The following is an 18,676-nucleotide window of genomic DNA, read 5'->3' on the forward strand; positions in this document are numbered from 1 at the left end:
TTGTTAATTGTTAATATGATCATTTGATGCAAGGAAATACACACTGTTGCAGAATAGATTTGACTTGAACGTTTCATAAAAAAAGAATATAAAGAGAAAAGCAGAGGGCCAAAAACTGAAACTTAGAGACCACATCAATCACAATAGAGCTTTTGTAAGTCACAACAGTACAATTCAGAGGTTAAAAGTGGCGCCCATGAGAAGATATAGGTAGCTGGAGATAGATGAAATAAAAGTGCTTGAAATACTCTGATTGGCAAGGTATGGTGATTTACACCTGTAATCCCAACATTTTAGGAGGCTGAAGTGAGTGGATCTCTTGAACCCAAGAATGCAAGACCCACCTGGGAAACATAGAGAAATCTCTTCTCTACAGAAAAATGCAAAAATTTTTGCACTGCTGTCTATCTCATTTCTTAATATATGTGGTCAATAAATGTGGCAGACCACCTAAGCAGAATTAGAAACAAAACCCATAGGGTTATCTCAATAGATGCAGAAAAAGCATTTCATAAAATCCAGCATCCTTTTATGATAAAAACCTTCAACAAAATAGGCATAGAAGGGACTTAGCCTTCATCTTTTGATACTTCCCTAATTCCCTCACTCAAAAGTTACCACTTAGAGGATTTCAAACTTCTTCCAGAAATTTATTTGTATTTGTTTTATCTCCTTCACCACTGTATTTTGTTTAATCAATTTACCTGTTTTTTTCTTATGCTTGAACTAAAAATCTTCCAAATAGTGCCCATATAACTTCACTGTACAGTGCATACGCCAGTTATTTCGTTAAATAAATCTGCCTTAATCTCTACATACATACTGCTCTACATACATACTGATTATTTGTTAAAAATTAAATAAATTAATATAAAGGAGTAAAATTGAAAACATTGAATTGCTAATATATATTCACCATTAGGGTTTGTAAAAGGCAAAAGCTTTTTTGGTTATCAACTTTCATTTCATAAGTTCTCAATAGTATAAAAGTGAATAGTAGCAAATTTAATTATAAAACTTATATTTAGCAGATCTTACTTCTGTAGGGTTGTATTTCTTTCTGAATTATTCTAGTCTGCGCAGTTACCAAAGTACAATTTCACTATGAAAATAACTTCCAAAGACAAAGTATTTTGTTATTTGTTATAAATAATTCATAATTTTGCATTTATTTATTTATTTGGTAGAGATGGAATCTCACTATGTTGCTTAGGCTGACTTGGAACTCTTGGCCTTAAGCAACCCTTCCACCTTGGTCTCCCAAAGCACTGGGATTACAGGCATGAGCCTGCTTAGTAGGTTTTTGCTGTTGTTTTAATTTTTATTTTTTTTAATTTATTTTTAATAGAGACAGGGTATTGCTCTGTCACCCAGGCTGAAATGCAGTGACATGATCACTGCTCACTGCAACCTTGACCTCTCAGGCTCAAGCAATCCTCTTGCCTTAGCCTTGTTAAAAGCTGAGACTACAGTTGAGCCACCACTCCCAGCTAATTTTTTTTTTTTTTTTTTTTAAGAGATGAGATCTTCCCACGTTGTCCAGACAGGTCTTGAATTCCTGGGCCCAAGCGATCCTCCCACCTCAGCCTCCCTAAGTGCTGGGATTATAGTTATGAGCCTCTGTGCCCAGCTTAGTGGTTTTTTGAAACAACTTTCTCCTTAGCTGAATTCTAGATTTTAAGAAGTTATCTAATATTAAAAGTGAACTGATGATACTTATATAAAGATAAAAATAAAGTTGAAAGTCTCTTATACATACAACTGGGTTCACAATGCTGATTGTGTGTGTGTGTGTGTGTGGTGTGCGTGTGCATATATAAATGTACTCCCTATCCTATTTTAAAACTGACTTTAATCTTGTCCAAAATGTTTTCCTTGTTTTAAATGGTAGGTGAACATTTTTTGATTTGAGCAATCTGGCTTTTTCACTGAGCCCTAAATGACCCCAACAAACAAATATTATCCATTACACCCAGTAGTCTGATAACTCTAGTCTGTTGATATTTTACATCATAATCAGGATTCAAAATAAACCATAATTAGTGAGATTGATCAAGGAAGACTTATGAATTAGTCATGCCTCAATGGTCTTAATTAATTGCATTTAATAAAAAGGAAATGAAAAGGTGGAAATAGGTAATGGAGAAATTATAAAAAATTAAAGTAGCTGTATAACAAGATAAAGAATCAAACAAGAAAAATGTACGCAGTATTTAATAGGATTCTTACATTTTAAAGGCTATCATGAAAATAATTACAACTTGTTTATGTTTAAATTTGCATTACTTTGAGATTATCCTTAAACACATTTTTCATTCTAGATTGGCCCTTTCTAACATGCAGCCAATTTCTAGCTAGCTTTCTTCTTTAGTTCCTGTAATGTCATTTATTAAACAAGTAAATTTATTCAATGAAAATTGATTTTTAATATCATCCTAAGCAAAATATAATTAGAAAGAAAAATGAACTAGAGAAGTTTGGACTAATGAAATTATTGAATATATATAAATGTAAGGATTATCTACTTTTTGGAATTCTTAACCTTACAATTTCTCTACATCAGTTTATAACTGAAAATTATATGTGCATGTGTTTAATACTCCTAACTAGTGGCAAATTTATATGTGCATTTATGTATATTATTTGATTTATATAAAATGTATCTAAGATGTAATAAATCTTACCTCATTCTGGAGGTCTCGGATCATTTTGCTCTTTCTTTCAACTTCAGTCTTTAAAAAATTAATCTGAAAATGAATAGACTATTATGTAGAAACATTCCAAACTCATTACCATGGCTTTCATTATTTTGAAAAACAATGCATTATTTATTAACAAATATTGAAAAAGAACAAAGAATTACACTGTTCCTTAATCAGGACCTTCATTACTAAATTTATACATATATTCAGTGATTATATTAAAATATTCTTTTTTCATTTAACAAACTATTTAATTGAGAAACCCTACACTTTATGACTGTGATTCTCTTACCTGGATAAACTTCATTTCCTTTTAAAAATGTGGTTCTTTAAAAAAAGAAAAAATAGATTCTAGAGTTGAACCTAGGAATCTCTATTTCTAAAACACTCCAGGTAATTATGACCTGTGGCCAAGTTTGAGAGCAATTGCATAATAATATCCCTTATCTCAGAACTATGGGACATTAAAAATAGGTTACCGAAGACACCATGATGTTTCCTTCTAAACAAGATATTGTCAGGATCTATCACCTTATGCCACTTATTCCAACTGTATTTCCTAAAAATAGCATTACCTGCCCCAAGTACTTTGTAAAAAAAGGTAGTATAGTAAGTTTTACTTACTATAAAAGTAAGTAACTTTTATAGAATTTATAGTCTTTATAATCCCTGAGAGTATACTAGTCACTGAGACTTTATAGTCACTGAGGGTACCCTATAATAAGAAGATAACTGTGATAGTGAATGAAACATTTATCACATTTTCAATTTTCTTTTAGTCAAGGTTTTTAATAAAGTAATGATACAAGGTAAATTTAATTTTTCTAATACTCTTAATTCAATATATTGAAAATATTATTTGGAAATGCATTATTCATGATATAATTTACATTCTTTTTGTGTTATATGCCTTTAGATTTCAATGTGTGTTTTTTACACTTACAGAACATCTCAGTTTGGATTAGTCATATTTCTAATGCTCAATAGCTTCATACATTGAACAATATATTCTTAGAAGTTTCTTGAAATGACAAAAGAGACTCATGATCCAGGTTGTCTCTAAAGATAGACTGAGTCTTTGGGTTGGAAATCAAATTTAGGAGTAAGGTTAATTTTTATCATATACACACTTTAAAAAATATTTAGTTCTGAAACATTTCAAACATGAAGAAAAGAACAAGAAGTAATACGTAAAATGCCTATGGGCTAACCCTAAACATTAACCAGATATTAATGTTTTGTCCAATTTTCTTCAGACCCTTTTATAAATAATGTATTTTTATTTATCATTATTTATTATTAAAGCTTCAGCTAACTTCTAGTCCTTTCTTCCCCCCCACCCCCTAGGTAATCACTATACTGAACTTACATATTTGTCTCATGCATATTTTGATACATTTTATTTATTGTGTATGCTCTCATGAAAAATAAATACTATCACTTTATGTTAAAGTTTGCCTAAATTATGAGAAGATCAACTTTATGAGATTTATTCATCTTTATTTTATGTAATACCAGTTAATTTATTGTAGTTAGTAACCACAGTTGAAGCTAAACAATTACTAAATTAATCAAGGTGAAGAATAAGGCACTATAACTGACATATCCCTAAATACAGTGGTTTAAATGAGATAGATTTTTCTTTCATAGAGCTGTATATAGGTGTCTGCAGCCTAGAGCCTAATGGTGAGTGGCCCACAGCCTGGATACAGCTCTGGCATTAGCAATCATCCTTTGAATGATTCTTCCCATTATCATCATTTCCCAGTTACTGGATGATATGTCTTGGGTCTGTGTTCCCACCCTCATCTCATGCTGAACTGTAATCCTTAATGCTGGAGGTAGGGCCTGGTGGCAGGTGATTGGATCATGGGGCTGGTTTCTAATGGTTTAGCGTCATCCTAGTGCTGTTTTTGTAATAGAATTATTGTGAGATATGATTGTTTAAAATTATGTAGCATCTCTCTCCCTTCTCTCTCTTCCTCCTGTTCTGCCCATGTGAAGATGCCTACTCCAGCTTTGCCTTCTGCCATGAGTAAAAGCGCCCTGAGGCCTCCCCAGCCAAGCTTCCTGTACAGCCTGTGGAACCGTGAGCCAATTAAACCCTTTTTCCCTACAAATTACCCAGTCTCAGGTATTTCTTTATAACAACGCAAGAACAGATTAATACACGGGATATGGAAAGTCCAGGGTAAAGAATAAGTATAACTAAATAATTCTGACTCTAAAATAAAATCTGGGCTGTTGGATCTTCCTTGGGAGATTTGAACTGGGAACCTCCAGAGAAAACTGGCTAGTTCTCAGCTGAGATCGATTAAGGATGTCATAAGGTACTATTAAGGTTGTGTTAAGTGTTGCATAAATAATATGCAGAGGAAGTCAGTTGTTACAGAAATAGAAAAAGTCAATGGGAAGCCAGCTGAGTCATTTACCTAGAGGACTACAGAACGAAAATCCATAGATTCCTCTTTTTGACATCTTCAAGAGCTGCAATAGTTCCAGTACCACCTAACAACAGCCTCATCACATCTGACTCCTGGGCTTGACTTTCCATAAAGTCCATCAGAAGTTTTACAACACCTGTTAACACTTTCTTCTTTCAGGCCTGTGAAAGCTTCCAGGCATTACCATTTCCTCAGTTGTTACTGAAAACCCAAACCAAACAATTTTTATGGCAAAAGAACACATAGTACAGAAAGAGAAACTTGAGAATTAGCATGTCCAGTGTTTTAGCCATATTAACTTTCAAAGTAAGCTTGAATTTTGAACCTACTGACAGTAACCCCAAAACACTAGTCCTCATTGTTCATTAGGTAGATAGTTGAAGTTGATAGAAAAACCAAGCTATCACCACTGGAACCTAAAAGTAAAATTCTAAGTCCTCATAATCAATTGAATGGACTCCTCCACTCACCAACAACATTCCAAAGTTAACCTGAAACACAAGTTCAGGCCATTATGGTAATATAACGTTAAAACAGAGACTTAAAGATAATCTATTTGCTCTGAAACCTGGAGGCTTTATCTGCATAATAAAAACCTCGGTCTCCATAACACAACTACTTATCTTAACCCAGACACTCCCTACTATTGATTCTAAATCTTAGATAACCAATTGCCAATCAGAAAATCTTTGCCATTTGCCAATCAGAAAATCTTTGAAATCAACTATGACCTGGAAGTTGGACATCCCACCACCCTACTGGCTCCCCACCACTTCAAGTTGTCCTACCTTTCTGGACCAAGCCAATGTACATCTTACATGTATTCACTGATGTCTTATGTCTCCCTAAAACATAAAAAATCAAGCTGTAGCCCGACCACCATGGGCACATGTTCTCAGGCCCTCCTGAGGCTGTGTCACGGGCATGTCCTTAACCTTGGTGAAATAAGCTTTGAAATTGATTGAGATCTGTCTCAGATACTTCTTGATTTACACCAAGTAGAACTTAACCCCATTCAAAATTAAACACCTATGCAGAGTAACAATGTATCCCCCACAAAACAGCTTTTACATTCTTTTCTACACAAGCATTTTATTAGCCCCAGAAAATTTTGCTTTGTACACATTTGTCTTTAGTTATGTCACGAACTACTTAAAGCCATATTACTTATATTAATAACCTGTTCTTTCACTGATACCATTATTTCCCCCAAATCCCCATATATGGGTACTGCACATGTTGTTCATACTTAACAATTAACTTTAATTAAAGTATAATGAAAATACATTACCATGTCAAGACTACAATTATTAAATGTTAAACAAGGACAGACAAACTTGAGAATGCAATACTTCAATATTCAAGACATAAAATATATTCTGAACATTTAAAATGTATTAGCATTTTAGGTCATGGGTTTAGAATTCCAACAGATTTTTCATACCCCTGAAACAATAAGCATTCTTACTGATAGTTACGAAATAATTCTCAGAAACAGAAAATGCATTCTATTTACTGTGAATACGATTGAAAGAACATAGCAACTCTTTATTTTTAATGAGATTCAAAGCTTGAAGCTAAAATTCTTGCATTAGACTAATGATGTCTCAGGACAAGTTAAGCCATAAAAATTAACAAGTGTAGGTAAATGCATTCAATAATCATTAAAATCTTTAATTAGCCTGGTCACACCTGAGAGTTCATTCTTCATTGCTGCCTGTTAGGGTTTTCCATTAGGGTCACAGGTTTGAAATATTTGCCATTTCATTATTTGCTTAGGTGTAAACATAAATGTTTGTATTTCCATAAAGAGTATTTTTAAACAGAATTAGATCAAGAAAGATATACTGTTTTTTAATTTAATTTTTCAGATATATATCTTTTTTCATATTTTTACAAATTCAGTGAGAAAGATCATCTTTTTTGAATCAATGAAAAAATGATAAATAAATCAATGTTTCTTAGCATTTTACTATAGACTTACCAAATGTTGTGGGTATTTGCAACATATGTGCATAAATAAACAATCTCTTATTTTGATGGAAAAAAAGCCTTAGTAATTTGATGTTTAGTCAAAGACAATACATAAGATTATCTGCTTTTAAATCTAAAATAGCACAACAATATTTCTCTAATCAAATCCAAAATTTGCCCTAATTTGAGATCTTAATCTCCCTTATTTATCCAAACTTCATTTACAACCATAGTCTTCTTTTCAGTGAAAATAATTAGTGGATGATTTATACAATAAAAAGGCTATAAATATGTGTTAATTTAATCCTTATTTAACCTATACTCTTCAAATAGGGAGAAAAATTACAAAGGATTTTATCTGAATGTTTACCAAAATTTGTAAGTGTTGACCCTAGTGATATTAATCTTTCCCTACATTCCAATATCAACCAGATGCACATTATAAAATAAAATATTCATGATATACACACAAACACATGTACACACACATATGCATATACACACACACACACGTCATTCCCACATTAGTTAAAGATTCTGTCATCTCTTTATAGTTTCTGACTTAGAACGTATCACTCTTTCAATTCAAAACATAGAACACATTTTCCTGAAGAGATAAGACATGTTTGCATTCATTGATCATGCTGCATATTTTGTTAATATACTCTTCGATTTGTTTATTCAGAATTTTTACATCTACATTCATTAATGAAATACGCCTATAAGTTTATTTAGTCATATTGTTATGAATTGATTTTCAATAATAAATGCATATGCTCACATAATGAGATGAGAGTTATTTATTTTCCAGAAAATACTTGCATTTATTAGGAATTAATTGGTCATTGAAAATTAGATAAACGTCATCATTAAAATCCTTCTTTGCAATTTGGGGTAATAGATGTCTTTTAGTATAATAAAATTCCAAATGCATTGGTCTGTTCAAGTATTGTATTTCCTATTGCAGAAATTTTGGAATTTCATATTAATCTAACTTAGGACTTCTGTTAAGAATTTAAAATTAATTAGTGGACAGTTGCTGATAATACTTTAAATTGTCAATATGGCCTTTTTCTCTTTTTTATTTTACGTTTTAACACTTGAGTCTTTTATTTTTATTCAATTTTTATCATAATCTTTTCTCTTTGCATAATCTTTTCAAAGAGCTAAGGATTTAGGGGATTTTTGTTTCTTTCATAGTTTATTGTTTGTTGTCTGGTCTTTATAATTTTCCTTCCTTAGTACATTGAGATCGACTTTTTGCTTTTTAACCAACTTCTTGAATTAATATCATCTATCTTTCATTTACCTGAAAAATGCATTTAAAGCTAATAATTACCCACTAAATATTACTTTAACATGTACGATTTTCATTATTATTAAGTGCCAAGTATGACAGTGTTTGATCATTTCTCATTAATCCAATGGTTATTAGAACATATTTTTAAACAATAAATTATTTGACTGCTTATAAAAATTATTTTTACTTTTATTAAAATAGAGTTTAATAACATGCTATTAATATTTTTGAATTTATAGAACTTCATTTATGTTTCAATACATATTTTATTTGTATATCATTTCTGTAAATCTTCTGGGTGTGGTAAAAAATATAGGCAGTTTGTTGGAGATTTCTCACTATATACTAATAGTTTAAAACTGTCAATTACAGAGCTTCATGATATACACACAAACACTTGTTCTCAGGCCCTCCTGAGCTGAGCATGCAGATGTTCCTGGAGGGTCGCATACCCAGGGATGGCATGGAAGCCCCATGCCCCTTCCTCTATACCTTGCCTTACCCATCTCTTTGTATACTTTTTCATTACTTCTATAATAAACTAGTAAATGTAGATGTTTCCTCAAGTTCTGTAAACCACTTCAGAAAACTCATCAAAACCAAAGAGGTGGTTATGGAACCTCAACTTGAAGCCGGTGGGTCGGAAGCTCTATAGGCCCCGACTTGAGACTGGTGTCTCAGCAGCAGAGGCAATCTTAGTGACTGAGCCTTCAACCTGTGGGATCTGACACTATCTCCAGCTAGGTAGTGTCAGAATTAAATTGAAAGAGACTCAGCTGGTCTCTGCTACTTTTAGTGGAACAAATCCCCACACATTTGGTCTGTGTTCATTGTTGTGGTATGGGAGCAGAAGAAAAACACAGTTTGACAATATTTCCTACAACAATTGGTGTCAGGGGAATGAGATCTGCTAGCACTGCTTAGGCTCAGGGAAACATACAGTTCGGGAAGAGAAAGAATAAAAGAGCAGGGGGTGAAGAACCTTTGATTCCTGGGTGGCCACATGGTCCCCCATGGTATATAATTGCAGTTATGCTGCATTTGGTTACTCAAGGTAAAAGCTACCAGTGGAATTTAGATACGGATGCATAGGGAAATGCAAACTGTTGACGACAAAAGCCAAAGTTCGTAAAATATTTGAAAAGATTTATTTGGAGACAACTGTGAGGACAATGGTTCTTGACGCAGTCTCAGGAGATCCTAAGAGCATATGCCTGAGGTGGTTGGGTTACAGCTTGCTTTTACACATTTTAGGAAGACATATGGAATCAATCAATACATGTGAGATACACATTGGTTCGGCCTGAAAATGTAAGATATCTCAAAGGTGGGAGAAGATGTGGCTTTCTGGTCACAGGTGAATTTAAAATTTTGCTGATTGGCAATTGGTAAAACAATTAAAAATTGCTAATTGGTAAAACAATTAAGCTTTGTCTATGATTGAAGCCAGCAAAAAGAAATGCTTGGTGTTAAAATAAGGGGGATGGTGAAAGCCAAGGTTTTTACTATATAGATGAAGCCTCCACAGATGCTGACTCTACAGAGAATAGATGGCAAAGGTCTCTTATCAGGCCTTAAAATATGCCAGGGCCGCAGTCAATCTCCTCAGGATTGGAAGGCTTGGAAGGGGAAAGATTGAGTTATATTAATAAAGATTCTTTACAGATAAAAAGAGCCATTTCGAAGTATGGTAAGAAAACAAATTTTGATGCGAAATCATTTGATTTCCTTCTTTATATGCCATGCGATGTTACACTAGAGTCAAGCTGGAATTTTGTTTCTTAATTGCTACAAAGAATCTGTTTTTTCAGTCTTAAGATCTCAGTTTTAATGTTAATGCTAGTCGGTTGTGATTAAAATCCAAAAGAAAGAGAGTATAATGAGGCATGTGTGTCACCCTCTTCCTGAACTAGTTTTTCAGGTTTCTTTGGAATCCTGTTGGCTGAGAGGGGAGTCCATTCAATCTACTGAGGGGCTTAGAATTTCATTTTTGGTTTATGAAACTAATAAGAGAAAAGCACCATGTTCAAACCCTTAGTTATTGTTATCTATAATAGCTAAAATAAAATTTAAAAAGAGTGCTGAAGCCTTTAGGCTAAACCAAGCTCAGATACGCGTCTGTTTGAGCTCAGACCACTAGCCTCAAAGCTACCCACAAAGGGGAAAATTATGTCAGGAAAACAGAAAGCACTTCTGAGACTTTTGATCACCAAGAAGGCGGTCAATGTGGGAGAAGGACAAAAACAAGTAACTATTGAAACTTAGTATAATATGAAGGAATGGTTCACTTTGTACATTGGTATCATCAGCTCTCTGAGGAACCTTTACTAAAATGGATAGTGAAAGTAACTAATTTGAGAGTAGTGTCTTTGTTTTTTCTTTTTCTGTTTGTTTGTTGGTTTGTTTTCTTTTGAGATAGAGTTTTGCTCTTGTTGCCCATGCTAGAGTGCAGTGGGGTGATCTTGGCTCACTGCAACCTCTGCCTCCCAGCTTCAAGTGATTCTTCTGCCTCAGCCTCCCTAGTAGCTGGGATTACAGGTTCCCACCACCATGCCCAGCTAAATTTTGTATTTTTAGTAGGACAGGGTTTCACCATGTTGGTCGGGCTGGTCTTGAACTCCTGACCACAGGCGATCCACCCACCTCGCCCCCTCAAAGTGCTGGGATTACAGGTATGAGCCATCGCACACCATCGCGCCCAGCCAGTGTCTTTCGTTTTAAATGATGCAGAGTAGAAGAACACGTTTGCATTGATCCAGGATCTACTGCTCACTATTGAATATTGCAGATGTGTATATATCATCATCTAGATACATAGGAATTTGTTCCTGAAGAAATGTCCAGTCTAGTGGGGTGTATAAAAGCCACTGTAAAATTCTGAAGGGGACTGTCTGACTCCACCTATAAGTGTCAAGTGGAGCACCCCACATAAAGCAGTTGATATGCTTCATATGCAAGCCATATGGGATTGCTTTTATGATGACAGGGATAGTCACTGGCTATATATGCTTGTTACTCAGGTCACGGCAAGTGCTGTGGTTAAGGGAGCCCCATTTTCATGAACACCTCATATAATGCTGTTGATACAAAACAGAGACAGTCAGAGAAGCCTTATCAAATTTGTTGTCTCAACTTCTCCTCATAGGTCACTACAGATGCTAATAAAACATCAGGTAAATTAACCAGAGAACAGTGAAGGGTAGTGGGGAGAGTGAAATAACTCATCTCATAAAGTTGAAATTTTTTAAATAATTAACAAATAAGATGAACAAAGAAAACATTGGCAGAGCATGATGGCTCACACCTGTAATCCTAGTACTTTGGCCGGCCAAGATAGAAGGGTTGCTTGAGGCCGGAATTTCAAGACCAGTCTGGGTAACATAGTGAGACCTCATCTCTACAAAAAATTTAAAATAAACAAACAAAAAAAACACTGATGAGGTGAAACTATAAAGAAAAAGAAGAGAGAGTCATGGGATTCATCTCAGCAAGGTGGAAATCTTTAGATGATTATTAAAATACTGAATGAATAAAATGGTAATTAATGGGGTTAAAACAAAAGTCTAAATACAGCATAATAAAAGGCTGAGTAGACCAAAGGGAGACTCGGCTGGTCCACCAACATTAGAGGGCCCTAAACCAGTTTGCTCTCTTTCCCCCAGTCTGAATAAATTTAAAAAGTCAGAATATTTTAAAAGATTACAAAGAGAAACCCATCCCTGGCATTGTCTGGGGTAATGGCTATACTTATTAGTGAAGATAAAGATTGACAGCAGGGCCAGGTTCCCTTTACTTAATTCCTAGCTGAGGGCCCAAAGTCTTTTGCACAAGAGACAGTAAAATGGTCTGCAGGAGAAGAAGAGAAGTTCCTGGGATGAGAACTTAAAAATGGAAAAATGGATAGGATTATAAAAGTTGATATATTGGAACACACTTCATGTGAAGCAGTTTGATCACTTTTATCCGATTGTATTATGGGAATGAGCATTGTATCTGATTGGGAAATTCACCGACCTAGTACTGTAAAACAGAAGGCATGTACATCTGCCCCTCAAGCAATTTTAATAACCTGTACTAAATGGGACTCTAATCTTTCCCTGTCTTGCTGTTTGTGGGTCATAAAACTCTCATTCTAAAGAGAATCTTGCCCTATACCCTGGGGGGCATAATTCTGAAGTCATGAAGCTTCCATAAAAACCTAGGACTGGGTTCCTTCATGGATGAACACTGAAGATTCCTGGAGGGTGGCATGTCTGGGGAGTGCATGGAAGCTTCTTGCCCCTTCCACTATTCCTAGCCTTAGTCATCTCTTCCTCAGTATCCTTCATTAACTCTTTTATAACAAACTGGTAGATGTAACAGAAAATAAAATTATCAATTGTTTTTTAAGATATTCTGTTTATCTGCTTATGTTAATGTTCTATTGCTTATTGATTGATGAATACTGAAGCTACGCTGTTAGGTATATACTTATTTATGATGCTTTTACTTTATTTTATTTTGTATATAATGTCTTCCCTTACTATATCTGTTTCTTAAATTCTATGTGGCAGACATTAATGTGGTTGACAATTCTTTCTTTCTTATTCTTTCGCATATATTTTCCCATCTTGCTTATGTTACATAGGCAATATTTTTAATTTTTAAGCTTAGAACATTTGAATATATTCCTATTCTTTTGATTTTAGATATTCTGTCCCATTTAAAGAATTAAATTATTAAATTTAACCCATTTTAATTTATTTTTGATTTCTAATACATTGGAACTTTAGCCATCTTGACTTTTTTGCCTTTTGTTCCTTTCTATTGTATAAATTAATTTTTCCATCTTATTTTTTAATTGAGTAAATCAAGTTTTTCTGCATGTGAGTTTCAATATTATACACTCTAATTTTGTTCTCATCATAATTGTTTCTAAGTTAAAATATAGAAAATTTATAATAGCCTTGCTTATTTACTATATGTCTGCTTCTTGCACTGCCTCACCCCAATCGTATTTTCTCTCCTTTGGTTCTGTTTCCTAAAGGAAAAACTAAATTTGCCAAGGTATTTGTTCACTATCAATCCCCACATCACTTGCAGTCTGCTGTTTATTCTGCTTTTCAGGTACAGTATTTCCTCCAAAAGGATTTTCAAAATGGAGCTTTCTCTGGCAACACTTCCAATACCTTATAGGCTTTAACGTTTGAATGCCAGTATATATGTATAGAACAATTTGGAAGCAGTGTACTAAAACATTGCCTTATTGTCTTCTTAAACTCATTAACACTCCTAAGAAGTCTGATATCTATCTGATTATTGCCCTTTTGTGGGTGATCTATTCTTTCCTTTGGAAAATTTTGTAATTGTATCTTTTTTTTGATATTTTAAAATTTCACAATGGCACGATAAAATTCCTATGTATTTATATGTGTGCTTTTATTTTGTGACTCACATACTTGGCAATGTTACTTTAATTCTCCATAGCTTTTAATGCATATTTTATATTTTCTATCTCATTTTTTTGTTGTTCCCTGATGCTTTCTATAAATTTGTCATTATTACTATTTTCTTTCCTATACTTACACCATTTAGTATATTCTTTATTTTACCTATCAGGTACTAGGTATTGTCTACAGTTAATATTTTCAAGTAGCTCTTTTATATGATTTTTTGTTTTGTTTTTCTACGTGTTATTAATGTATATGTTAACTGCTTGGGTATATTTAACATGTTTAACTAAATTGTTAGTTTATCTACTCCAGTAATTCTGCTTGAGAATGTGTGTGTAGTCCAATGTGTAGTCTTTCTTTTTAGTAGCTCTATACCTCAAATATCTTGTTATTTTGGCCCTTATCTCATTTTTTTCTTTGAATTTTTAATTGCTCTTTATGGTAATGGCTGCAGGAAAAGGGTCAGTGATGGCTGCTCCCTGGGGAGAAAAAGAAAAAAACCCAGGACAGAGAACCTTGAAAGCACAAAATGATCTTAGGGGATCTGAGGGAGATTGGGTGGGGAATATGACTCCTCCCTTCCTCACTCCCATTACTTCTAACTCTAGCAGGGCTTTTGCACTGTGCTGATGTTACCGTGATGACAGTAGAGGCCTGAGCTGTTGCTATTGATTTCTAAGGGGAAGAGACAGACAGTAATACTCTCAAGAAAGAGTGCAGAAAAGGAGAGCAGAATCTATAGATGACCTTCAGCCTAGTCTTGCATGCCTTGTACTGCAGCCATCTGACTCGGCTAATAACAACGGCCTCTTCCATTTCTGTGAGTCATCTTTCTTCCCAGGAATCGCTCATTATTTTATTTGTTGGGTTTTTCACATGCTTCCTTTTTAATACTTTAGTTCATATCTTCCTTTAACTGCTATCATTTTTTGGAGTTGATTTTGGAGGAATGAGTTAGCAATGGCATCAGTTTGTCATCTTGGTAGTAATTCTACAAATATGCATTTAATAAATGATTCTGATGATGATAAGTCAAAAAAGAAAATGCTTTATTCCAGAATTTCTAGTTCTTAGTGAGGGTAAATAGGTATTCATGGAATGGATGATAAGCTATAAGTTTCTGTAGAATCATAGCATCAAACATGGTCACTTTCCATAAATTTTTATCATAAAAGTGTAGGAAGTCGAGAATATCATTTAAAAATAGATTAGAGTAGAAATTATGAATGCATATCATTCACAAGAACACTATATGTCACTTACCTTTTTCTCAGTTGACAGTATATAGAAACATTAATATACTTATATAAGTATGTGTATATTGTACTGGATGTGATTAAAATACATTTCTACAATACATGGTTCTAGTAGGTACGCAAGACTTAAGTAAAGAGAAGAGAAAGTTGAGGGATATTTTTAACTTCTACTCATAATAAAATATTGTCAAACAACTGAAAATACATTTTATTTAAATAGCCTTTTCGAGGAATGACTCCAAAGTGAGCCTATTTGATATTTTGTCTTCAAATTGGTTTGTGAATATGTTATTATAAGTTGTCAACTGGCAGAATATTTGAGTAATTATAATGATAATTCTATTTTTTAAAAAATTTGTTTAATATCAGCTGTGTTTTATAATATGAAGATACACTATGGTCAAAAGATTTTGCTTCTACAACAAATTTTAAAAATTTAGTTCATTCTTCTTTCTTTCCCCTACTGGAAGATATAAAGAGGCAATTATAACGCAAATGATGTAGTATTCATGGGGATGTCTGTGTCACATACACAAATATTTCCTTATGTGTATGTATGTGTGTATATTTATAGATACCTACATATATAAATATATACTGATAAGTAATTTTTAAATTATTTTTAGAAGTTGGCTGGGTGCAGTGGCACATGCCTATAATCCCAGCACTTTGGAAGGCCAAGGGGGCGGATCACAAGGTCAAGCAATCATGACAATCTTGGCCACCATACACAAAGGTCCTCCCAGGAAGATCCTAGTCTCTGGAAGTCAAGAAGGAGACCCAAGAGATCTCTGTGAAGTCTTTAAGAAAAGTCTCATTAAATGACCCAGTATTAAGTAGAAGAGTGGGCATTCGTCTGGGTAAGAAAGGGATAACAATCTATTTTCTAGTTCTGATGTTCACTTTCCCAGGTTCTGAATAACACTCAGAGTATTCTGACAAGTCAGATAAAATTTTTACAGTCTCTGGGTCTAGAAGATTCCAAGTAGATAATTATTTTAAGAGGCTGTATTAGGGTTCTCCAGAGGGACAGAACAGGATACATGTGCATACGAAAGGGAGTTTACTAGGGAGAATTGGCTTACAGGATCACAAGGCGAATTCCCATGATAGGCCATCTGCAAGCTGGGGAAGACAGAAGCAGTAGCGGCTCAGTCAGAGTCCAAAAGCCTCAAAAGCTGGGAAGCAGACAGTGCAGCCTTCAGTCTGCGGCTGATGGCCTGAGAGCCCCCGGCGAACCACTGGTATAAGTCCAAGAGTCCAAAGGCCAAAGAACCTGCAGTCTGATGTCCAAGGGCAGGAGAAAAGGGAGGAAGAATCCAGCCTAGGAGGAGATGAAAGCTAGAAGGCTCAAGGGTCTGTCTATTCCTGTTAACTTCTAAAAATAATTTTGAAATCACTTATCAGTCCATATTTATATATGTAGATATCTGTAAGCCAGCTTATCCTACCTTCCTTTGCCTGCTTTGGTCCAGCTATGCTGACAGCTCATTGGATGGTGCTGCCTACACTGAGGGTAGGTCTTTCTCCCCTAGTCCACTGACTAAAATGGCAGCCTCCTCTGGCAACACCCTCATAGACACACCCAGAAACAATACTTAAACCAGCTATCTACGTATCCTTCAATCCAATCAAGTTGACACCTAATATTAGCCATCACAGGGGCCTATAACCACATAACAAGAAGAGACTCCTAGTGGGAAAACAAGGCTTTTCACTTTAAAGCTGTTTAAATGTGCTCGCTTCTGCTCTTCCTTCTTCATTCTCTCATCTCCTTTTTTATCTTCTTACGGCAAAGACCAAAGACCACCAAAGTGGTCTCTTCGGATTTGCACCTTGTGCTAGCCCAGGTCCAATTACCTTTGAAGTTGGTCAGTTGGAAGTTTTGGACTCTACTGTAAGCTGTTTCTATAGTAATACATACATTTTCTAACTACATCATCCAAAGGGGGTATGGCTATGTACATTTGTTCACTTCAGGAAAGGAGTGAGATGTGCCCTCTGGTATTACTTCATATCAACTATTTATATCAAGATTTCCATTTCTAATTGAAGGGTTACAAATTATATGTAATTTTTTAAATGTTTTAATTTTCTAAAAAGTATAATGGGAAAAGAAGACTCCTGATATATTATTATTCTTTTCCTCTCTCATTTTCCTCACCTAAAAACATACACAAATATTCCCTTATGTGTGTGTATGTGTGTATATTGATAGATACCTACATATATAAATATATACTGACAGGCGATTTTTAAATTGTTTTTAGAAGTTGGCCGGGTGCGGTGGCTCATGCCTATAATCCCAGCACTTTGGGAGTCCAAGGGGTGCGGATCACAAGGTCAAGAGATCACGACCATCCTAGCCAACATGGTGAAACCCCGTCTCTTCTAAAAATACAAAATTAGCTGGGCATGGTGGCGCACACCAGTAGTCCCAGGTTACTAGGGAGGCTGAGGAAGGAGAATTGCTTGAACCTGGGAGGTGGAGGTTGCAGGGAGCTGAGATGGTGCCACTGCACTCCAGCCTGGCAACAGAGCAAGACTCTGTCTCAAAAAAAAAAAAAAAAAAAAATAGGAAGTTAACAAGAATAGACACACCCTCTGAAGGAAGCAAAGTGCTCCTGCATAACCTGGGAGACACCCCAAATACTGTGAGTACCCAAATTGCTGAAGTGGGAAAGGGAGACCCTCGGCTACTGAACACACACCCCCGACTGGGGAAACTGAAGGAGCAGTTTTCAGGAAAGGTTTCCAACCTTACCTGGAGCTGAGTCAATTTAGATTGCTGAGTAAAATACAGGGATAGAGGAAGCAGTGTGAAAGGCCCTGAGAGCTCACTTGGTTCCCAAGCAGGCCATTCCTGCCTGGCATCACAGGGAACCTTCAGGAGGGGTGTCAGCGGAAAACACCACAGGAAGTAGGAAGTCTCCAGTTGAACTCTGTAATAATTAGAATCCGGTGAGAAGCCTCCTGGCCAGAACATAGGGAAAGGTGCAAATCCAGCTTGCAGACTTCACAGGCAGGGGAAGAACCAAACCTTTTTTTTTTTTTTTCGAAGCTGGAAGGTGGGTAGCCTGGGGTAATTTCTCAAACCCTGCTAGCCTACCACCTGGAAATAGACTTAGGGCTGTTAGAGGGGACATGGTGGGAGTGAGACCAGCCCTACAGATTGCGTGGAAGCTGGGCAAGGCCTGTGACTACTGGCTTTTTCCCACTTCCCCGAAAACCTGCATGACTCAGCCGAGGCAGTCATATTCCTCCTAGGTACACAACTCCAGGGACCTGGGAACCACATCCCCATATCCGACAGCAGCCACAACAAGACCCACCCAAGGAGAATGTGAGCTCAGACAAGCCTAGCCCTGAAGCAACCTGAGGGTCCTTCCCTATCCACCCTGGTAGCCTGGTAGCAGAAGACAAAGGGCATATACTCTTGGGAGTTTTAGGGCCCTGCTCACCGCTGGTTCCTCTCGGCACTACCACAGCTGATGCTCTCTGGAAAGCGCCAAGTCCTGGCAGGAGGCTAACCAGTACAAAAATGGAACATGAAACCACCAGAGCTAAG

The 18,676-nt window shown here is 35.5% G+C and overlaps 1 protein-coding gene across 2 annotated transcripts in view; it reads right to left on the reverse strand.

Moving 5' to 3' along the window:
• LUZP2 (leucine zipper protein 2) overlaps positions 1 to 18,676 on the reverse strand; it is a 577,754-nt gene that overhangs the window by 297,867 nt on the left and 261,211 nt on the right. For both annotated transcript variants that reach the window (XM_015114623.3, XM_015114622.3), the window contains exon 5: positions 2,685 to 2,747. In XM_015114623.3, the coding sequence (XP_014970109.2) occupies positions 2,685 to 2,747 (63 nt within the window). The remainder of the gene's footprint in view (positions 1 to 2,684; positions 2,748 to 18,676) is intronic.

Source organism: Macaca mulatta, chromosome 14 (genome assembly GCF_049350105.2).
Source record: "Macaca mulatta isolate MMU2019108-1 chromosome 14, T2T-MMU8v2.0, whole genome shotgun sequence".
NCBI lineage: Eukaryota > Metazoa > Chordata > Mammalia > Primates > Cercopithecidae > Macaca > Macaca mulatta.